General features: G+C 41.0%; 1 protein-coding gene across 2 annotated transcripts in view; it reads left to right on the top strand.

Annotated features, from left to right (window-relative positions):
* Positions 1 to 24525, top strand: part of CRYBG3 (crystallin beta-gamma domain containing 3) — a 102098-nt gene that overhangs the window by 75524 nt on the left and 2049 nt on the right. For both annotated transcript variants that reach the window (XM_072812305.1, XM_072812306.1), the window contains exons 16-21: positions 21 to 130; positions 4114 to 4240; positions 15971 to 16110; positions 18732 to 18855; positions 23092 to 23250; positions 24082 to 24241. In XM_072812305.1, coding sequence (XP_072668406.1) covers positions 21 to 130; positions 4114 to 4240; positions 15971 to 16110; positions 18732 to 18855; positions 23092 to 23250; positions 24082 to 24241 — 820 coding nt within the window. The remainder of the gene's footprint in view (positions 1 to 20; positions 131 to 4113; positions 4241 to 15970; positions 16111 to 18731; positions 18856 to 23091; positions 23251 to 24081; positions 24242 to 24525) is intronic.

The following is a 24525-nucleotide window of genomic DNA, read 5'->3' as shown; positions in this document are numbered from 1 at the left end:
TTGTGTTATTGTTTTCCTAGCTCAAAGCATTCAGTAAACCAGGATTCCAAGGTGAATGTGTAGATTTTACAGAAGAAACTTCGGATTTGACTCCATTCACACCATGTTCTTTTAAAGTTCTTCGGGGTTGGTAAGTATGCTTGTTGAGTGTTTTCTGTTGTTTAATAATTAAATTTCCTTTAAGTTGCAGAGTTTTAACTTTTTTTATTTGTATTCACAGTGAATTAAAAAAAGTCTTTTAGTCATTGGTCAACTGCTAATTAGCCTAGAGTAATTTTGCCTCACTTGGACTATGAGCCATTGTGTAATACAGAGAAAAAAAATGCTGACTGGCTAACTTTGGGAGCATTGTGGTCATTTTATTTTCTCACTGTTATCTTAGATTGTTTCCTAAATATTTTGAATACATATATTGTATGTTTATTGGATAGCATAATAGAATGCTATATAAAACTAGTGTTGCTCTCCAGATGAGACCTATTATTCCTAATTTTTAAAAAATTTTGTTTAAAGTATGTATCAATCTCATTTCATAGATGAAGACTGCTGATTTCAGAGTTAGGGTTTCCCAACATCACACACCAAATGTCCGACCCAGGATTTCTTTAGTCATTTTTTTAAAACTTTAAATTAATTTTAATAGATTTATTTATTTATTTATTTATTTATTTATTTATTTATTTATTTATTTATTTATTTATTTTTATATTTATTCATGAGAGACACAGAGAGAGAGGGAGAGAGAGAGAGAGGCAGAGACACAGGCAGAAGGAGAAGCAGGCTCCATGCAGGGAGCCTGATGGGGGACTTGATCCCGGAACTCCAAGACCACGCCCTAGGCCAAAGGCAGGCACCAAACCGCTGAGCCACCCAGGGATCCCCAAATTTTAATAAATTTAAATTAAATCTTTTGTTCTTTGAGCTATAGCCATATACTCAATCTTTTTCAGATGTAAATGAACTGTATGTGATTCCCAAGGCTAATACATATTTTCACAATTTTTTTTATTGTGGTAAAATACACATAAAATACAGTTTACCATTTTAGCCATTTTAAAGTGCGCAGTTCAGTGGTAGGTCTGCTTCAAGTATCCAGAACCTCTGTGTTCATTCTTCAAGATAACTTGCATTGTCAGTTCTCCTTTTCCTCTTGAATCTGTTCTCCACTTGAGGACCTTCAGTCTCTGTATTCACTCCACTCCAGTATTATCTTACTGCCATCATTTAGCACAAACCAGTCATAGCCCAGTTATTTGTTCCCAAATCCAGTTTACTATTTATATTACTCTGCTGTGAATTCCACAGTCATCCTCTAGTACCAGTCAGATCAAGTTTAAATGCCTCTTTTTCCAGGATTTACCACCAGCTAGTGTCCTTTGTTCCACCCATTCCCCATTCCACCCTTAACACTGTCTCCCTACTTTCCCTGTCTCACGTTTTACTCCGCTGAGTATTTTCTGCCTCACCCTCTGTACCAGGGGTCAGTCAGCACACCTGACTGTAAGGGCCAGTTAGTAAGGATTTTTGGCTTTGTGAGCCATACAGGCTCTATTCCCAACTACTCAACACAAAAGCCCTTAGGAGCACAAAAGCCGCCCATAAATCAATGGGCATGACTGTGTTTCAGTGAAAACTGTTCATGGACATTGAAATTTGAATCACATAGCATATTCACATATCACAAGCTCTTCTTCTAATTTTTAAACATCATTTAAGCATGTGAAAAGCAGTCTCAGCTTGTGATCTGTATAAAAACTGGAGGTGGGACAGATGGCTCACAGGCTGTATTTTGCTAACCCCCTGCTCTACATGAAAGGCTCTAGGGTTCAGGTAAAGCTTGCCAGCAGATGTTATTTGTTAGGCCTACACACTGTGTTAAAAAAAAAATGTATGCATTAATATTTTCATTCAGGGTGTTTTTCACCTCTTAAGGATTATCAGAAGATTTGAAAACTTTGAGAAGCACCTTTGGCAGTAATTAGCTAGTGTTGAGTAAATGGCATATACGATCCTAGTGTACCATCGGATATATTCCCAGTTTTGTTTTGTTTTGTTTTTCTTTTAACCTGGTATACTGCTCACATATATTACCTGCCTGGCCTCCTATAGGTATGTAGGCTCACAGCCCCCATTTAATACTAAACCATGTATATCTTTAAGGACCAGTCCATCTCCCTTCCCTCTGTCAACCTTCTTGATTAACCACAATTCCACCAGTCTTTCCCTCCTGGATTTTCTATAGCTCTTACTAGTTTGAACTTACCTGTGTATATTATTATTTTTATACTTTTGAAAAGGATACAAGGGTTTTATAATATTAAAACACATAAAATAGGACCCAATAAGTTAAATTTTCTGCAAACCTTTTGTGAGAGAGAAATGTATACCAGGCGCCTGAAATAATTTTGTTACTAGTATTTGGCTCTTTCTTCTCCACTAAAATAAAAGAAATTATTTTGTAAAATATATTTTCATTTCTCATAAAGGGAAGTATTGAAGGTTTTCTGGAGGAAAGTTTTTTCTTGACACTGAAATCCAGGACAAATTAGTCATATGTTCACTTTATGTAGGGAACATACATCATATATATATATATATATATATATACACACACACACACATATATATGTATGTATATGTATATATATGTGTGTGTGTGTGTGTGTGTGTGTAGTTTATTATACTGAAGTTTAATCCAGGACAAATTAGTCATATGTTCACTTTATGTGGGGAACATACATTATATATATATGTGTGTGTATATATGTATACACACATATACACACACACACACATATATATATATATGTATGTATATGTGTGTGTGTGTGTGTGTAGTTTATTACACTGCAGTTTAATAAAAGAATACAGGAACCCTGGCACTAGATTAAGTACCTGGAGTGCTTGGCAGACCTGGATTTCAGCCCAGTTCCACCACTTCATAGATGCATAACCCTAAACAAATTGGATTACTATCAGAATCAGTTTTTTCATCTGTAAAGAGGGACAATAATGGTACCTACCTCAAAGGATTTTAATAAGGACTAAATAAATGATGCATATGACACACTGAAAATATGTGATAAAGTGCCTAATTACATAGAAGATTTGGCAGTAAATTATAATGTCACAAAGCCTTGGTGTGCTTACCCAGAGTAAACCTGGTCGAGCAAGAATACAGTTCTGGTGGTCTTGAGTGTAAGGACTGGAAGTGATGTCCTAACACCTGGTTCATTTCTCCCCTGGGCTTCTCCTATCTGAAAGGACATATTTCCTAACCAAACTTTTGATGAGTGATATATCTAAGATAATCACCATCAAAGTTTCTAGTGGGCTTATTTCTTTTTAAAAAAATCTTTGATGCCTGGGTAGTTCAGTGGTTTAGGGCCACCTTCAGCCCAGGGCCTGGGCCTGGAGTCCAGGGATCGAGTCCCACATCAGGCTCCCTGCATGGATCCTGCTTCTCCCTCTGCCTGTGTCTCTGCCTCTGTATGTGTGTCTCTCATGAATAAATAAATAAAATCTAAATAAATAAATAAATAAATAATCTCCATTAGCAGGTGTACAGGGGGCAGATTTTACATACTGTGGTGTGATTTCAAGAGTCTAGTTTCTGCCCTCCCCTACCTAGACTAATGGCAAGCCCGTCATTAAATAAGGATACAAGTGATTGTTTTTTTTTTTTTTTCCTAAAAGAATTTCTCATCTGTTCAAGTGCTTAATCATTATAACCTGATCCCAGGGTTTTGTACTTGAAGGCAGGAAATGAAGCAAATGTCTTGAGCCTAAAGCAGGTATCTTGTTTCAGATTTTAGCTCCCTTATTTAACAGTTGAGGAGACCTTGGGCAAATCACCTAACCTTTCTAGTCCTTCATTTTGTTGCCTGTAAAAATAAGGATACATTAGGTAAAGTACCTAACCTATGTCTAGCACATGGTAAGCAGTCGGTAAATGATAGTGGTAGCTGTGGCTTGAGACTGATGCTGTGAATTTGCTGCCGGTCAGAACCATGACTTTCATGTCCTACTCTTCCCCCAGTTCCCACAGCATGATGATGAGCCCACACTGCCAACCAATGCAATCTGACTAATGTCTCACTGCTTGTTTTTAAGCTGGATCCTGTACTACCAAGAGGACAATTCTTGTAATCAGTGTGTGTTAGAAGAAGGCCTCTATGCTGATCTTACTTCCTGTGGCTGCCCAACATCTAGAGTTAAATCTCTCAAGCCCATTGACTATGTAAGTACTTTGAATGCATAATTACAAGACTTTTTCTTATCTAGTTTAATTACCATGAAAGGTGTGATGTTGTAAGAAGTGATACTGGGTAAATATAAAAATATGAATCATTTATTCACATACTGTAAAATTGGGATTCACCATGAAATTGAACCAAAAATGTAGGGTTTTTTTTTTTTTAAAGATTTTATTTTATTTTATTTTATTTTATTTTATATTTTATTTTATTTATTTTATTTTATTTTATTTTATTTTATTTTATTTTATTTTTTTTATTTTATTTTATTTTATTTTATTTTATTTTATTTTATTTTATTTTATTTTTATTTTTTATGATAGTCACAGAGAGAGAGAGAGAGGCAGAGACATAGGCAGAGGGAGAAGCAGGCTCCATGCACCGGGAGCCCGATGTGGGATTCGATCCCGGGTCTCCAGGATCGCACCCTGGGCCAAAGGCCGGCGCTAAACCGCTGCGCCACCCAGGGATCCCAAAGATTTTATTTTTATTTATTCATGAGAGACCCACAGAGAGAGAGGCAGAGACACAGGCAGAAGGAAAAGCAGGCTCCATGCAGGGAGCCCGATATGGGACTTGATCCCAGAACTCCAGGATTATGCCCTGGGCTGAAGGCAGGCACTAAACCACTGAGCCACCCAGGCGTCCAGTGTTTTGTTTTGTTTTGTTTTTTTTTAAGCAAGAATTCTGAACGCAGGAGCTAGAATACATATAGACCTACCTGGCTTTAAATACCAGGTTGGTACTTTAACCATTTTGGAGACATTAGTAAAGTTACTCAGTTTCCTCATCTATGAAAAATAATACTACTTTGTAAGGCCACTGAAATATCGAATGAGATAATGGTTATAAAATGCCCAGCACATAATGAGCATGTTAGCAGTTAATTAGCTTAAAATGTTGGCTATAATTGTTGCAGCTGCTTGATAAAAATAATAACCTGATCATCTTACTATTCTACAAAATAAATCACATGACAATTTGCTACTCAGGTGTACAGTGTTAACTTTATGGTATGCGTCTTGATATGGCCACTGGTACTGATTTCAAACCTTTGTTTGGGGGAACTAGGGATTTCCTGCCTGGTGTGTGCAGAGTTACCTGGGTCACCTTAGAGACCCACATTTATAGAGTAAGTAGTTTCTCCTTTCTGCCATATTTACTCAGGATTTTAAATTGGAGCAAAACAGGATCAGTATTTTACAGCATCAGTGCTCCATGTTTATAAGATGCAGAGGAAGCAATGAGGATCTGGGATATTTTCAAAATATCTAATTATGATCATTCCCTTGGAGCATTTGGTCAAAGCAGAGGTTTACACAGAGATGATTTGAAGCTCTGCATAATGGTACGAGTAAGACCTTTTCAACCAGGGCACACCCCAAAGATGATGATCAACTCAGAAACTTTGATCCCAACCTAAGCAATGTAGTCTTATTTCACAAGACATTCCTGGATAGAGTATTCTTGGTGTCAAGCTAAGAATAGAGTCTTGGGTGAGGAACGAGAATAGAAACAGTCTGTGGTCTCTCACAGTGGCCCTTTAGACACCAACTGGGAAAGACTAAGTGACTACTGATACTTCCTGTCTCTTGGACAAAAACCAGTGGAGGGAAAAAAAAAAAAAAAGACTGTGGTCCAGTCTCTACCAAGTATTGACTGAAGCAGTCCACATTTCCTAGGAAAGGGATTTTCTTAGCAATTTTCGAGGTCAGACCAGCAGACAGATACTGATTTGGTGTTAACTGAAAGCAAAATACATAGTTCTAAATATGAAAGTACCATCTTGAAAAGATTTTGCAGGACTTCTATCTAATTTAAAAAGCTAAACCAACTAAATTTCTAGGGAGGGTGTTTTAGAAACAGTTAGAATTAATAGAGTATTACTATTTTTTTCTTTGAAGAATTAAATTTATACATTCACGAAAAAAGTCAATAGTTAAGAATGGAAATAGAAAAAATGTTTTTATGTTTTACTGTGCAGTCGCTGGTCACTATTTTGGTCCTGTGGAACCAGGGCAGTAGTAAGTGAAGATGTCTCTTGGGAAGGACCAGTCCCCAGATGATAGATAGATAAGATTAGATTAGATTAGATTAATCTCCTTTTCACTCCAAGAACTGATTAAAGAATATATTGTTTCTTAACGGCATACATTTGTCTTCATAATACCTTCACATGGTGTGTTTTAAATCTTTGAAAAGCCTTTGTCAAAGATACATTTAGGCAGTAGGTTTGGGTTTGAAATGGAGGAAATGTGTGGTGAGGGTGGGCATCCCAGCAGAGATACCCAGATTGACCATGAAGAGGCCTTAACAGGTAGCATTTTCTTGGTGAGTTGATCAGACCTAGGAGATAGATATGTGAACTAGGTCAATACAATAATCTGTAACAGGTGGATTCTCATGGCTGGAATGCTTGAGAATTCTGTCCTGAGCATTTCTCTCTCTCTCCCTCTCTCCCTCTCTCTAGAAGAACAGGGGAAACTGAATTAGTCTTCAGAAGGTTATTTGTTGAGCATAAGTAAGCTTTAGGTAAAATAAAGTTAGGTATCTTGAAATTACTTTACTCAGCTAACATTCCCCACAAAAGAGACTTGTGAGGGTCACAGTTGCTCGCATTCTCCAAATTCTGTGTCATCTTTCCCTGGAAAATGTTTGACACACTCCACCTATTCTGCTTCTCTGATTCAATCGCCTTTCCCCTGGCTTTTTTCTCTGGATTTGTTAATACTACTGTGTAAGCCATGGTCCATTGGGATTCTGGATTAGTTCTGGGAAATGTTTCTGTCAGGTTGACTTTACATATGTATAGGAGCTAACCCCTTGATTTTGCTTTAATTAGTGACAACTGAAGAATTCTAAAGGTGTTGCCTGTAGTTGGCATTTCCAGACATACTGTGACTTACTGTTAGTCTTAATGGTATAATATTGAGGAGTCTTAAAGACTTCATTTTCATACAAAATCAGTAGGTTTTGCAAATGACAGCTTGCTTCAGGCTGATTTCTATTTGTCTAGACATACGTTACATTCTAGAGGTCCATGGATAATTGCAGTCATATTGCAGCGCAAGGACCTCGGGAGCATAGTTTATAGATCTACTTCCCACTAATGTGACATTGGGTAAACCACTTAATTTATTTGTACCTCAGTTAACTCATCTGTAAAGAAACTGTTAGAACAGGTATTTTCAAATCTTTGACAGCCTTTAGTTCTGTTACAAATAAACATCCTGGGTCTATTTCTAATTGGACCTGAAAAACAGGATATCTAGTATTAGGACTCATATGATCTGAGGGAATAACATAGTACATTAGCTCTCAGGAAGTCTATCCAGTCCCCAGAAGCGTTGGTTAGGAGCTGGAGGTGAGTGGGGAGCCCACGTAAATGCTGCAAGCATTGGCCCAGTAGTGTGTGGGGTAACCTGCTTTTATTGTGTTTCCATGGGAGCAGCATTCTGCTCCTTGCTTCTTTAGTGTCTCCATGGTGGCCTGGCATGGAAGTTCGCCTCCTTTGAAGTAATAATCCAATCCTGGCAGCTATCAGCAGGCAAAGCAAAAGAAACATTGTAACAAGAGGCTGCAGGAAAAGTTTCAAATGAAATTATAACCTTGATGACATAAATGATATGACGAGGTAGGGTAAGAATTGGCAGGGCAGCGCAAGGGTGCTGAATAAGGGACACAGCTATAAATAGTAGAAGACTGTAAATCCAGCCGCAGAATGAAAGGAAGTAATGAATTCATAAAGTGTAGAAGAGTTTGGTTACTATTAAACTTTCCAGCTGAATCTGTATTTAGTTAATAGTATTAACACTTGTGTAAATTTTAAGAATAAAGGCCAGCAAAGCCCTGCAGAGTAAACATCACACACTTCCTAGTGAGACCTTTGAAGCATTTCCCTTCAGGCAGAAGACAAAGATCTCTACTATCACCATTTCTATTCAGTATTATTCTGGAGTCCTAGCCACTTGAATAAGATTAAAACCAAAGGGGAAAAAAATAATGTGTAAAGGAAGAACAAAATTGTCAAAGTATGTACAGAAAATTGTTAGAGTTAATACGAAGTTTTAAAAAGTTTCTGGATATAAGGTAAATACCAGTTAAACTGCAGGGTACTTAAGAATCTAACACAATGCAAGTAAGTCCTTATGGGGGAAATTATTTTAAAAACTTTTTTGAAGGGCATAAAAGATGAAGAGATATAATAACCTTTCATATGTTGAGAACTCAATATTGTGAAGCTGTGGTGCTCTCCAAATTGATACAATTTCAGGCAAAATGCTCATGGAATCTTTTGTCTTTCTAGGAGAGTGTCTTTTTAGGGTGGGATGGTAAAACATGACAAGCGTATTCTAGATTTGGAAAAGACAGGGATCGAAAGTTAGCCAAGATAATTTTTAAGAACAACAGGCAGGATCACTTGTCCTACCAAGTAGATATTGCACTAGACAGCAAAAATAATTAAGATTGTGAGTATTGGTGCAAGGAGAGACAACGGAACAGGGGAACTGGATTGTATGGAGACTAACGTATGTGAATAATGAATGGAATTGGAAGGTGACCTAAGTAGCATGATAGTTGGGATAATTATGAGCTTGTAATTATGAACTAGTCGGGACAGTTGGCTCTTTACGTGGAAAAAGACAAGAGTTAGAATCTTGCTTTACTCCAAACACAAAAATAAGTCCCAGGTGGACCATGGTGACCTAAATGGGAAAAGCAAACTCGGAAGAAAATATGGAAACTCACCTAATGATACTGGAGTAGGATGGATTTAAAACCAGATGTGCACATCAGCAAGAGAAACGTAAAAGGCAAGGACGTTCATTTCCTGTTGCTGTTGTTAACAAATGACCACAAACTTTGAGGCTTAAAACAACAAACTGGCTTACATTTCTAGAGGTCAGGTCTGCGTGCTCTCAGTGTGGTGAAATTAAGAGGCTGGCAGGGCTGCATCCCTTTTGGAAAGTGCTAAGGGGAGAATCTGTTTCCTTACGTTTTCCGGCTTCTCCAGGGGCTTCAGCATTCCTTGGCTCATGGCCACTGTCTGTCCTCAAAGAGTATCACCCCCAGTTCTCTCCTCTATCTCAGACCCTCCTGCCTCCCACTTATAAGGACCCCTGTGATTATATTAAACCTCGTTGGATAATCAAGCCTAATATCCCCACCTCAAGATTCTTAATTCTTTATCACATCTGCAAAGTCCCTTTTACCACATCAGGTAATTTGTTTACAGGTTCCAGGGGTTAGGATGTGAATGTTTGGGGAATCGGGTATAGAGGTTGGGGAATATTAATTATCTTGCAGCCCTTATACAACCTGTGAAGATTTAGTGTACAGAATCAAAAAAATAATTCTTTCAAATCAATTGAGAAAGGAGAACAACCTATTTCAGAACTTAGCAAGAGGACACAAATAGGCAATTCACAGAAGAGAGAAAAATGGCTAAGGATACGCAAAAAGTGTTAAACCTCACTAGTGATCAAGTAAATGCACAATAAAACAACAATTAGGTAACAATACCTTACTTTAGATACAAACATTTGAATGTCTGACATCACTAAGGTTTGATTGGGTGGCAAAGAAATGGGATTATTCCTACACAGCTTTTGGAAGGAATGTCAGTTACATGGGGCAGGGTAGTAGAGTCAGAGTGTTCGTTGCAGCATTGATGGATGAAAAAGGGAGATCCATGTATTGCTAAAGGATGTTACTGCAAGATACATTTCAATGATATTTAAAAACAAAGGTTGGGGAGCGGGGCATCTGGGTGGCTCAGTCAGTTAAGCGTCTGCCTTTGGCTCAGGTCATGATTCCAGGGTCCTGGGATCCAGCCCTGCATGGGGCTCTCTGCTCAGTGGGGAGTCTGCATCTCCCTCTCCTCTGCCTGTTGCTCTTCCTGCTTGTGCTCTCTCAATGTCAAATAAATAAAACCTTTAAAAAATAAAATAAAAACAAAGGATGCATAACCATTAGTGAAGCCTTCCAGTTCATAGTTTCATATTTTACATCTTCACAGTGGTGACCTTTATGGAGAAGGAGAGGTTCAGATTCAGCTGTACCTGTTACCTTTTATGGACTTATAAATTTAATGCAAATATAATAAAATATATTACATTTGGGTATTGGGTACATAGTTATCTATACATTATTCTTTCTAAAATATGTCATAAATTTTTTTAAAGAGAAAAAGAATTATAAAGGTGGATCTATAATGAAACTGATTTTCTAAATCTAATGAACTGATTTTCCAAATGAAAGCCGTTCTCTGAGGAGAATTATAATTCACTGGTGAGGAATTTGGTCCAGGAGCCTGACAGACCCTTACTTACTAGCTGAGTGGCCCTGGTTTTCTGATTTCTGATTACCTGGAGCCTCAACTTTCTCATCTAATAAAATGTGAGGTTTAAGCATGCCAATACATGTGTACCATGAGCTGATGATAAGCACTGAGTAATTGAGCAGCTTACAGACAATAGTACTTGTTATTGCAAGATCAAGGCTCCTGTGAACCTGATAGGGTGAAGGAAGTTTTATGTTTCTGTTTTTAATAGGTTGAACTTAAAAGATTCTAGGTTAGAGTCTAATGAGAAGTTAATGAGCCTTCTGTTAAATTTGTTTCATTTCACATAACTTTTTTGCCAGCACATCGTTTGGTAATGCTCTGCAGTGGAATTAGAGGTATGCATTATGGTTTTTTTTTTTTTAAATCTGTTTCCGTTGTACTTAGTGTTTTAGCCACGGTTCATTCAGCAAAGATTGAGATGAAGCGTGCTTGTCAGGCCGTACAGATATGGCTGTTTTCAGTGGCTGATTGCTGAATATTTTGAAAGGTGTATGTTATATTTAGAATCTAACCAATTAATGTAATCCTGAGGTACTATCAACACCTTTCCCATTTAAACGATGATTTGAAACTCAAAGGACTATACAGTTGCCAAAATAAAGGTCTACAGTTTTTTTTTAATTTTTTAATTTTTATTTCATTTTATTTTATTATTTTTTATTTTATTTTATTTATTTTTTATTTATAGAGACAGAGAGAGAGAGAGAGAGAGAGAGAGGCAGAGACACAGGCAGAGGGAGAAGCAGGCTCCATGCAGGGAGCCTGATGTGGGACTCGATCCTGGGTCTCCAGGATCACGCCCTGGGCTGCAGGCAGCGCTAAACCGCTGCACCACACTGCTGCGCCACCAGTGCTGCCCTACAGTTTTTTTTTTTTTTTTTTTTAAGTAAAAAATCAGTGACATTTAAAAAATCATCCAATTATATTAAAAAGATGGTGACATAAATGTGGTCCTTCTAGCAGAGTACTCGCACCAGGATCTCGGAACTTTAAACTCAGATGGCGGACACACTGTTTAAGCCAAAAGGGGAGGTAATAAGGGTCATATATATATTCCCCAGTTGAGCAAGTTGGAGTCAAGTGCTCCAGACAGCATCACATATGCCAATTAGAAATATTCTACATTAAAATTACTGGTTTTTTTAGAATATGTTAGTGCCACAGTGTAGGGGTTAAGAATACAGCCTCCGAGGTCATACGGTCTCGATTCAAATGCCTGCTCTTCCACTTACTGTCCCCTGTGCCTTGATTCTTCATCTGTAAAGTGAAGATAAAAATAGCACCCACCTCAATGGGAAGTTGTATGGATTAAATAATGAATAAATTCACAATCCCCTGATCTGAATGTATCTTGGAATTTGGGGTTTTTCCCCTTTTAAACAGTGGTATGCTTTACATATAGCCTTTAAGGAAACACTCCCAAAGGCTTCTAGGTAGCACCTTCATAGTTAAACACATTCCCGTTACTGTACAAAATCTATATCTACACATATTGGAGAAATATAGGTAACCTTCCACTTAGATCAGGTTCTGTTGCCAATTGAATTAGGGGGAAAGGGGGTTTTAGAGCTTTTGGGATTTCAGAACTATGGATAGTGGGTTGTAGGTGGATATATGTATCTATAATGCCTGACACATAAGAAGGTGCTATACATCTTAGCTATTACTAATATTGTCATTTAAAATGTTGTCAGGCTCCGCTCCCTGCATGGAGCCTGCTTCTCCCTCTGCCTGTGTCTCTGTGCCTCTCTTTCTCTCTTTGTGTCTCTCATGAATAAATAAAAATTTTTAAAAATACTGTTTAAAATGAATAAATAAAATGTATTTTAGCTGATGAGATTAAGAGGAATGACAGAGGGTTTTTATTCTTATCAAAAGTTCTTTTAATACAATTTGTTCAAGCTTTCCTTTTCTTTCTTAACTATGTCTTCCTTTTAGAAACTGTCTCATCTTTGCCTGGCTTAGACTTGACCCAGCAGGAATGTCCTGTTACTGCTGACACCTAAGAAGAGCCTTTGGCCCCACATGGTTGGCCATCTCCTAAGTTAACATGGACTGAGGCCAAGACATTTGTAGAGTTCAAATTGTAGTTAAATTCTTGTGTTTTCTGTTGTCTTTGCAAAGTTCAGCTTATTCTATTGTGTGCAGTTTTGAAGACTATTAATAGTTTATATTCCTACTTTCATGCCTGCAGAATATATCAGAAAAAATAATTTTAAAATAATTTTTCAGTGTTCTTTCTTTCTGACTGATTACCTGTCCACCACCCTGCACCATCCTGTCCACGTTAGCACTTATGTTGACCTTCCTAACCTTTAAGTACATTTATAAATCAAGTGCATTTATACATTTAAGTTTATAAATTAAAACCATTTAAATTTAAACAGTTTAAATAGAGAAAGATCCAGTAAATACATATATCAAACTTCTAGAGGGTAGATGACTTTAAGCTTGGAAGTAATAGATGTTCTCAGATGAAAAGTCTGATAGATTGGACCACATGATGATATCCTGTTGTTAATGAAGCACTGGGGTATTTTGACTGATTTATATAAACTCATAAAAGAATGCTGTCTCAGTCATTTTCTGTAATTTTATTCTCCGTTTCCTTGCCTCACCATTTTAAAACCTGTCTTCTGCGATCTTGGGCATCAAATTTTACATTGTTTCCTAAAGATACATTTCTAGATACAGAATTGCTAGATTGTCTTTAAATTCTGGAGTTGAGGGATGCCTGGGTGGCTCAGTGGTTGAGCATCTGCCTTTGGCTCAGGGCGTGATCCTGGAGTCTCAGGATCGAGTCCCACGTTATACCTCCTGCACTGATCCAGCTTCTCCCTCTATGTCTCTGCCTCCCTCTCTCTGTGTCTCTTGTTAATAAATAAATATTTTTTAAAAATAAAAAATAAATTCTGGAGTGAATTTTATGCAGTTTGAGTGATAATAGCAATCTTAAAACAATGTCTTTGTGGACATGTTACAAGGGGAGGAAGAAAAATGTACACAGGCTCTGTTTTTCTCAGAATAATTGTTTAGCATTCAAATTATATTCTCATAGTACGCTTTTAATTTTTTCCCTCTCGAGTTTAAAACAATTACATCATGTGAGTCTTAAGCGCAGCAAACTCTTTCCTGGAGACAACGTGGCTCGTGCTGATTGTGAGCCCTGTGTGGCCTTCTTGCCTGTCTGCCCGTCTTTACTAATTAGTAACTCAGCCAGAAGATGTGTAAAGCGGTGAGCTGAAACTTAATCTAAAGCTTAAGGGTGAAGATGTTGGAGAAAGTCCAACAATAAAGTCAGGGGCTTATCTGTGAATTTTGATGGTCTGCCTTGAGTCACTGGTGGTAATTTAGAGTCTGCCGTTGGCTACATCTCTGACCTGTGGTTCTGCTCTTCTCCTATAAGGACATTTCCTCCATCGTTCCTTGGGACGCTTCCAATTTTTATTTTGCAGATAACAGAAGAGGTGCCGCCTCTTGCCTGTGGTCACTCAGTGTCTAGAGATGAATTTCTGTTCCTGACCCAGTTTATGGTATTTACTGAAGGAAAATCAGTGCTCCAGGGCAGCCCATTTATGCTTTACCTTATGGTCTCACTGCACACAGTGCTTGTTAGTCTTTTCGAGTGTCTTCGGATCCCTGAATCTGTATCAGCCATTACCATAGCACGAGCCACATGTGGTTATTTAATTTTATACTATAGTTAATACTTAAACAAATTCAGTCCCTTTGTCACACAAGCCACGTTTGAAATGATCAGTGGTCTCGTGGCTGGTAGCTACCATGCAGAAGGGTACAGAGATGGAAATTTCTTTGGCGTTCCTTGTCTGTCTTTCCTTGTGTTTCATCCTTTCGAAGTGATCTTTTCCCTCGTGGACCAATTGCAGTCAGAGGTTCTAACCTGTTGGGAAACAGTGGGTTGGACTGCTCACCTCATCCCTAGAGCCATCCCTCTCGTCCTGCAGCCAGGGTCAGCTTCCTTCTATCCCACCCCACTGTCCCCTTCCACCGTGCCTGCGAACTTTGTCACGGGCCGCTAGCCTATTACCCTCCTTCTCTTCACCAAAATTCTCTGGAAAATGGCCCAGGAACCCAGTCTACAATTTTTCGTCATTCATTCCTCAGTCCTCACACCCTCTTCTCCTCCCTGCCACCCAGAGAGTTTTCTTCCAGGCTTCCAGCAGCCTCCTGGCGGCCAGACGGCAGCAGCCTTGGCCCGGCCACCCTCTTCCTTAGCATGGAGCCAGTATTTGATACTGCAGACAACTCTTTCTTATCCTTTCCTTTCCCTTTTCCTTCTGTAGTGTTTTCCCCTTGGGCTCCCGTCTCCTGGTAGCCTTCTGGCCCCTGCACACCTGTCCTCCATTTCCCCACCTTGACTGGCTCGTGTTGCAGATGCTGGGAGTTCCCACACTTACTCCGCTGACTCTGGATTTGTTCCCTGGGCCCCAGGTCACACAGTCCCATGTTTGGTGGACTATCCTGTGTGTCTACCTCAGCATTAAAATGTTCATTCCTAAATAGAAATTCTTAGTTTCTGGGCACATCTTGCCTTCAAGCTTCCTTATATATAATGAATTATACCACCATGCCCCCAGCCACATCTTTTTCTGTATATAGTCAATCCATTTGTTTGCCTTATCATACCCTTTTCTCCCCCGGAAATGTATTTCAGCATCTGTGCAATTCTCCTAATTTAGTTATTAATGCCGTGAACATCAGGTTGGCACCTTGCTTTGTCTTCCCATCCCTGAAGTGTCTTCTAGCATGGTGTCTTGCGTATACCAAGGCATTAAAAAGGACAAAATCGATTCTGTTCTTCTCTTAATGCAAGGAGTTGAAGAATTCTAATGTAGAGATCACCACCACTCCTGTCCCTGTGCATTCTGGCTTTTTGTTGCTGTTTAATTAAAAAGGCCGTTTTCTTCCTCCTAGGAATGTTTCTAAGAGCCTAGAGCCATCGAGTGTCAAGTTCTCCGTGACTTCCCCTATGGCTTTCTGGGGAAGTAAGGGAGCCATTCCCTCCCACGTTTATTGTTAGCAGCCGAAAGCATTGGCAGGACCCTCATGTCCGTATCACAGCACAACCAGACCTGGATTGGAACCAAATGTCCGTTTCCATGATGAGATTGATTGCGATTCTGAAACTTCGATTCTAATTTACAAAAAAAAAAAAAAGTGAACAAAAGTCACGCATAGGATGTAACATCACTGGGGTGGTTTTGATTATACCGTTGCTAGAGGGTAGAGTGGTAAACACCGTGCGTTCAAGAATACAGGGGGTCCAGAGCAGCCGGCATTCTGAGCAGGAGGTCACTGAAGGATGGTCACTGCATAGGGTGATGCTTTCGCTTTTCTATGCTCTTAGGTTTTTGAAGAACCCTCCATCAGCCTCTTTGCCCTGGAACACTGTGAGGGCAGAGAGCTGCACCTAGAGGAGGCCGTGAACTCCGTTCTGAACAAGGACCTGCACTTCTACACCCAGTCCGTGTGGGTGAAGAGTGGACTGTAAGTATGGGCTGGGGGCTTGGCCGGCTTCAGTCGCTGCTGTAGGAGACAGTTGCATGGTTGGTTTTTATTTCCCCACTGCTGCTGCTGTTGTGTGATCAGAGATACTATTACTCCTTTACTCTCTCACTGTAATAATGGTAGCTCCTGTTTAAGACCAGAACCTTGGACCAGGCCAGTATATTCTCGTGTGCGGCGGGTTGGGAGGAAAGGGCTGCCATGCATGTAGAGCACGTGTCCCTGAGGAGGTGACCAGGTGGCCATAACCAGGCGCGCCCAGTTCCTGATCGGGAGCTGTCTAATGAAACCAGCCGCTGTGGTTGACACTGGCCAGCTGCAGAAAACTGACTGTAAGACGGATAGTGCTGTGTTTTGTTTAGATTTGATGTCCTCTTGGCAGTAGAGCTCCTTGTTCCAGGGCACTTTCCATGCCGGGCATCTGGGCTGTCCTGGCCCCCCACCACTGTTGCCGTTCACTGAGGTTGGCAGAGTGGGTCCGCAGTACGTGGGCCTGCGTTACACAGTTGGGGAGACTACTTTACGATATGAGAAGTTATGGATACACAAGTTAGGTAGGAACTTGCATATTTATTTAGAACAAAAATGGTACCAAGCCTTGCCCGGGAGGGGCCCTGAGGTTAAGATGCGAAGACTTCCTGGGAGATCTGCCTGGCAGGACGTTTCTGGAGCACGGGCACGTACGCCTGCCCCTTCTCCTGCCTGTTGCTGTTTTGGTACCAAAACTCAACTAAAAGAGCATGCACAGCCCTCGATGATTCACATAAATATGATTGTTTTTATTTCTTAGGACTTTTAAATCGTGTGATAATCAACTCTGCTTGTATAAATATCTGGAGATAAGAGAAAGCCAAGAATATAAATTGATTTGAAAATTAAGTCAACTATGATAATACATGGCTTTTGAATTATTCACATGTATAGCAATTTAATTTTTTTTCTTCAACACATTTGACTTTGGTGCTTCTTAAACATAAATTACTCGAAGCATACTAATCCCCATACTATATACCAGTATTATGTACCACCTAAGTCTGTTAGAATTGAATTCTGTGTCCCTGTGATACAGAACCTTCACGGCATTTTTTTTTTTTTTTTACTAGTTTCTTTACATTTCTTTGTGGAACTGATAATTATTGACTCGCTTTGTTAAAATTTCTTACCAGATTTATTTTAGTCTTTTGTAGGAAACTGGTACTGTTTTACATTAACATTCTTTCTTCTCTTGACCTTAATCCACCTTCTCTTCCTGTTCTGGATTCTCTGTAAGAGAACTGGAACACAGAGTAAGGAATAGGGAAGGCTGTCTAAAGATATTCCTAGGCTTCAGATGGCTCAGAATATGCCTTCATGCACAGGCAGCTCCCTTCAGTGACTAGTTTTGTTTTGTTTAATCCCCGTATTATCTGGTATCTCTGATTTGTGATTCTAATGAGGGTTGAGCTTTAAGGCTTTTCAACTGTGGAATTCATTGAAATTAATATATAGAGAGGTGTGGTGTATTAAAGTCTCGCCTAGATTTTATACTGCTATTTCCCTGCTGATTTAAAAAGTCAGCACAACTGAGCGGTAGAGAAGCATCTCCATGGTCATGCTGTCCTGACTCTGCACCAACCTGGTGGCTTAGATTTGTGTAGGCAGGAGGGGTTGGAGGGAAGATCATCTCTGCTGCCATTGATCATGTTGATTGTGAGGAGCAGGGTGCCCTGTCTGACCCAGGCATTGTCGCCTTGTCGTCTTCCCCACCTAACTTTCTGAAAGCACTGTTTGTGGTGACCTGGAGTCCTGATCATTTCAGATGGTCTTGGCAATCCCAGCCTAGTCCCCCTTCGCTATTCAGCATGATAACCACTTAAAGCAGGGCTCAGCAAACTTTTTCTGTGAAGGACCAGATGGCAATTTCAGTTTGTTGGCCATCGTATCACTGTCACAACTCTTCACCATGCCATTTGGAGTGAGAGCAGCTAGTGTCAGTCAGTGAAGGGATGGATGTGACTGTGGGCCACTCAGAGGTCTTAGGACTCCCCTCTAAGCCCTGCAGGCTTCCACATGCTTTACCTTGGCCAGAGGGTATTGAAAGGATTTGCAAAAGAGGTTGGGCCTTGAGGCAAGACAGGGAATTTCTGAGGATAATTTGAAGCTGTCCTTGGTGGCCTTAGAGAAATTCTAGAAGGAGGTGTGTCTGAGAGGTCACTGGAGCCCCCTAGAGAGGCTCTGAAGCGCATGTGAGGATGAGCCTAGGAGTGGGCGAGGAAACTAGTGTTGTGTAACTGGAAATAGTGAGACATTATATATGCTCAATTGTTATGAAAAAGACAATATTATCAAAGAAACACAGAATTTTAGATCTGGCAGGAACCTTGTTTTACCAGCTTAGAAACCAGAATCCTCACTGGATTGCAAATCCAAGCCCCAGTGCCATGGGCTTTCACCTAGTCTTTCCTGCCTTTTCTGTTAAAAAATAAAATTATACTTTTCTTTCCTTAAAAAGAATCTATAAGCCTAAAAGTTTTAAGGAACGAGCCTAGCATAAAAGAAGGTATTTTTTTTATAAGATTCTGTTTTCTTATTTTTAAGTACTCTTTTTTCCTGTTCTTATATAGGTGGATAGCTTATGAAGGATCCAATTTCTTAGGAAGACAAATCTTACTCGAGCCTAATGAGATCCCAAATTGGACAGCATTCAGTGGCTGGAAAACAATTGGTTCCCTCCGTCCTATGAAGCAGGTAAGGAGGCAGGGGGTGGGGGGGAAACCTAGAAGATCCAAAGTAGCTTGATTTTCTAGTAGAAATGTCATGAACCATAGCATCTGAAACACTGACCATTTAGTTTGACGTGCATATTACAGGGGGATCAGATTAGGACAAAGAATCTTAGAGATGTTCATCAGCTCATTAAGTTGTATGTAAGGTCAGTGTGGATTTTAGCTTTGGAGTCCGGGGTCTTCTTGACCTTACTGACTTTTTTTTTTTTTTTTTAATTTTTTTATTTATTTATGATAGTCACACAGAGAGAGAGAGAGAGAGGCAGAGACACAGGCAGAGAGAGAAGCAGGCTCCATGCACCGGGAGCCCGACGTGGGATTCGATCCTGGGTCTCCAGGATCGCGCCCTGGGCCAAAGGCAGGTGCTAAACCACTGTGCCACCCAGGGTTCCCCCTTACTGACTTTTAATGGAAAAATGAGTGTCATAAGGTCTGTGGGAAGCAGAGAAAACAATGTACTCTGAGTCTGCCCTAGTTGTACTTTCTAAGTATTTGGATTTTTTTTTTTTCTACTTACATAAAACTCAGGATAGACTGTGGTATTCATGACACACATCCTGCTTGTCAGTCTCCTTGAGAAGCTCCCTGTATCCTTGGGAGTAGGCTCTGGTTTCATCGATGTGCCTGTGTGATGTGGCCCCCGTGCGGGCCCCTGGAGGCCTGCAGCCTCTTCTCTCACGGTTCTCCTTCTCACTCAAATGGGGCTGTGGCACAGCCCAGCGTGCAAAGTGCTTTCCTACTTGAGCCCCTAACACAGACTGTACTCTGGCAGTTTCTTCCCTCATTCTTTGCCTGGCTAATTCCACTCATCCCCCTAAATTTAAGTGTCCGGTCTTCCATGATGCCTCTTTAACCCTTTCTCCCAGTCTAAATTAAAACTTTTCCTACAAGACACTGCATGCGGTTTATAACCGTGCAGTCGTGGAGGGCAGAGGGCAGGGGCTGTGCAAATTTTGCTTCTTGCTCTACCCCTGCTCTACAGCGCACCAGGCACAACGTCTGGCGCACTGTAAAAATTCAGACACTGTTTATCTAGTGGAGAAATGAATGTGTAAATGGATGAATAGATGTTTGACATTGTGCTAAGAATTGTGGAAGATTTGGGCCCCTGGGTGGCTCAGTGGTTGAGCGTCTGCCCGTGATCCCGGGATCCTAGGATCAAGTCCCACATCGGGCTCCCTTCAGGGAGCCTGCTTCTCCCTCTGTCTCTGTCTCTGCCTCTCTGTCTCTCTCATGAATAAATAAATAAATAAAATCTTTAAAAAAAAAAAAAAAGAATTGTGGAAGATTTAAGGGATAGACCTGATCTCTGCTTTATCAGAGCTTATATGTTTGTTGGGTAAAATACGTTGGACTCAAAACAGTACCATAAAATGCAAAACAGTGTATAACCATCAAAAAGCCACAGGCTACTCCCGGTTTGCAGGAAGGAAGTATGGACACGTACTGAGTGGTAGACCGTCTCACAGAAGGTGAGAACCCCACGTCGAGCTGTGTGGTGCACAGAAATAAACACTTCTCACTTGATTTCAGCAACAGCCCTACGGTAGGAGTTGTTACTCCGTTTTCCAGGCGGGAAAACAAGGGTTGAGAGGTAAAGCCAATTGGCGAGAGTCATCCATCCAAGTGTCAGAACCAAGATTTGAACCCAGATTTATTTTCTAAAATTTGTGTTGAGCAAATAACACCCTACTTTCCTCCAAAATAAGATCAACATGTACAGAGCACCAGGCACTGAGCTGAGGGTAGCACAGGGGATACAGGTGCTGAGGCTCTGATGTCCACAGTGGACATGTGAAGTGCCAAACAGTAGCCAATAAAGCATTAACCTCCGTGGTCCTGCTGCCCCTCCCTCCCTCCCTCCCTCTCAAGTGGGGCTGTGGCAAAGCCCAGCCTGCAAAGTGCTTTCCTACTCCCTCTCCCACACACTTGCACACCACGCCCATTCTCTTTGGTTCTGTTGGTTCAGATCCTAGTTCTGCCTCTGGGAAGCAGTGTGACTTGGGGTGAGCCACTTGACCTCCGGGGGCGACAGTGATCACACTGCTTATCTCTCCGTATTATTACTCCAAGGACTTAATAAGAAAATAGAGTCTGGCACATCTGGCTTCTCTTACTGTGGTAACACGTTTATTTTGAAAGTTCATTATTCGTAGTGTCCCTTTAGAGATCAGAGATGCTCTTCTGAGGGATACTCAACCTCAGCAGGCTTTCCTGGCAGTTTGTGCTGCAGGATTTCATGACCTTCACCTCTTGCCAAGGCCTCACTCCCGTCATGTGGGAAGATGGGGAATTGCACCGAAAAGCCATGGGGAAAAGCAAGGTAGCTTTTACCAATCATATAATAATGCTTAATCCTCGTCATTAGGAACTTCAGAAGCTAAGCTGGATGCTGGGAGTATTTTCCTCAGTTTTTGAAAGGTTCTGGGTTTCTCAAACGGTACTATGGGTCCTCTCCTTTTCAATAAGGCTGCTGGTACTGCTGTAGTTCACGTTCTTGCTTGGAAATGCAGTAATTAAAATGCCATCCTCTTTGAGTTTGGGAATTAGGGAGTCACCAAGGCACTTATAAATGCATATCAGTATTTTAAAGTATAATTACAGAAGAGTCAGACTACAAGTGTGTAATAAGGGTAATTAGTACTTCACTTGAGTTAATTGATTAAAACTGTGATGTTTGGTCCTAATAACATAATTGGAATTCTGTCCTCTGTGAAGGTCACGCCTGTTTTCTTCTACGTACAAGATAAGGAAACTAATAAAGATGTACTGAAGCCTCAAATTAATACTTGCAGCGGGAGACTTCTAGAATTACATACACTTATTGTCAGTCAGACATTATGAACGTGGAAGTAGCGCTTTGAAGCCTTTCAGACATTTTGCCTAGTAGAGGTCTTTTTTACCTGCTTTAAATTATCAGATAAGCACGTGTCCTATTTGCTTATTTAAGTTCTCACAATGTTTATTTCCTTAGAAAGGCCACACATGGCAGCACCAAAATACGTTGTTGCATTTACCTGGCACTTCGGTTTCTCAGAGTGCAAGGGCTTCCGTAGTAAATAGCTTGGTCAGTGCCAACATAGGGCCCCAGGTGGGGATGCTGGATGTCCTGTATTTTATTTCATGAAGACTGGAGGCCTACGGCTGAAAGAATGGTTTCTGGGGAGTTTCCATCATGTACGGTGTCCTTTCATCAGCTGACTTCACACTTTCACTGCTGCAGTTGGGCTCTCACTCCCTGTGTCCGAGGGTGACTGGTACATGTCAGCAAACCCTAGAGCATCCTGGTTAAGAAGGACAGTTCTGGTGCAGGCCAGCCTGGCTTCTCCACATCTGTGTTAACTTTGTAAACTTCAGGTCACCATTGTACCTTCTTAGAGGGCTCCTCCGGTTATTAACCTGGACAGATAACACCGTGACCCAGCAAGCATGAGCACACGGCCTGTGACAGACACTGAGCTCTCAGTAAATACTGTTCCCCTTAGAGGCAAGTCCTAGATTTAATATTTTATTTGAAAACTTCATGTATGTATTCCAGGGCCAGGGGATAAAGTTCTTTGTTACCCAATTTTGGAATGCCTATGCAGTGATTAGACATACATGGCCTCTTCCCTGGAAGAAGTGTAAAGATCCACGGGGTTGAATGTAAACAGACGCTACCACAGCTGCGCAGGCGCTCAGCTTACCTGGGTCCTCCGAGACCTCCCATCGTGGGCACTGGCCACGTAACCATAGCTCAGCGTGTCTGGTTTCTGCAGTTTGCTGAGTTGTGAGCGTCTGTGGATCAGCAGCGTCCTGCCCTCCTGCTCTTCCCCGTCTTCCCCCAGCACAGCGAGGACACGTGGTTCCTGAACAAAAACTCAGCAAGTCAGGAATGCTTCAACTGCCCCATGCCACGTGGCATTCCTGTGGAGGAAAGTTACCGTTCACCCTCACAAAAGGGCGTTTTTCAGAAAAGCACAACAGAGATTATTGTACAATGTAACGTTTGTGTTTGGTGATCTCAGGTCTGTCTGTAGAAAAATAGTAATTCACACATTCTGGCTAAAGGGAGGAAAGCGAAGGTGCCTGCATAAGCTACGTCCCGTCCCCTTTGCCTCCGAGCCTGCCTCTTTGGAAAGCTCAATTTCCTTTGGAAAGCTTAATTTCCAGATGCATAAGTCCCTTTTCCTAAATGGCTGTTTCTCGGCTGTCCCAGCCCGCAGTGTACATCAGAATCAAGAACCGGGCCCAGGACGAGTATCTGACGGTCACTGGCAATGTTGCTGACACACGAGCCACATCGGTGTGCATTTCTCCCTACAGCGGGAAGACTACTCAGATCTGGCACTACTGTCGGGGACTCTTTAAATCCAAGGTAAGCGCCCCACTGACACTGTGCCCCACCTTTTGGACTTTTTTTCTTCTTTTGGAAACCAGAATCTTGCCAGATCAAATGGCACCAGAAAATAATGCAACACCCTAAAAACAGTATGTTGCATGATTATATAAATACTGCCATGCATATTACTAAAGCTTTTAACTGAAATGGACTCAGGATTTTATCATGTAGAAAGTTCAGTTTTCTGTTTGGAAGTAAACACTGAGCTCATGGACATCCAAAGTTCTAAGACCAGAGACCAAAAAAAAATAAAAATAAAAAAAGTAATAAGACCAGAGACCACTCCCTGGATCCAATTAGACATCATGCTGTTGTGACACATTCCTTACCCTGTGGCCCAGGTGCAATCAGCTGTGTCTGATTCTAAACATCTTGAAACTTTCACTTTCGGGGCACCTGGGTGTTCAATTGGTTAAGTGTCTGACTCCTGATTTCAGCTCCGGTCTTGATCTCAGGATGGTAAGTTCAAGCCCCCTTGGGTGTGGAGCCTACTTGAAAACAAAGAAAACCAAGCCCCATCTGATACATTTATGCTAACGGAGACTTAACATTCAGCTGTAACTCAGCAAACCTTCCATTGACCTTCTGTGGTCAGATGCAGGTGTCCTTTTAACAGACGTGCCTCTCCTTGGGTAGGTCTGTGTCTGGCCATCTCCTCCCCTCAGCCATAAAGACAACTTAAACAGCTGAAGTGACAGGCGTGCTGTGTAGTCTTCCTTTCCTAGACCAGAATCATGTTAAGAAGAGGGCCTCCATTCCCTTGAGTGCAGCTGACACAGAACTGCCAATTTGCTTCCTGACCTTTAGGCCAGTGACACTTGCCTGGACGTGATTGGTGGCCGGGACACCCCGGGAGCCAAAGTGGCTCTGTGGACGGAACACGGACAGTTCCAGCAGAAGTGGAGGCTGAACAGAAACGGAACCATCAGCTCCTATCTCAGTGATCAGCTGGTCCTCGATGTTAAAGGTGGGCCTCCGAAGAAACCCAGCGCTTTGTGTCCCTAGATAGACTTTTAAATTTCAAACCTCTCCCTCCTCCTCCTGGGTAAAAGAAATCCTGATTTATAAAAGAAATATTAAGTCATTTCTACTTACTCTTTTAATGAACAAAACAATTTTAATGAACAAAACAATTAGCTACTCGGATCAAGGAGGGAAGGCCTCAGGACACTGAGAAGGTTTTTGTTTATCGGTACAGTTGTAAAATTCTCATTTGCTACATAAACTTGTAGGACAATTCTAAATGTAAAG

Source organism: Canis lupus, chromosome 35 (genome assembly GCF_048164855.1).
Source record: "Canis lupus baileyi chromosome 35, mCanLup2.hap1, whole genome shotgun sequence".
In the NCBI taxonomy this organism is placed as follows: domain Eukaryota; kingdom Metazoa; phylum Chordata; class Mammalia; order Carnivora; family Canidae; genus Canis; species Canis lupus.
The sequence above is the reverse complement of the archived record's forward strand: the minus strand, read 5'-3'. Positions and strand labels throughout refer to the sequence as shown.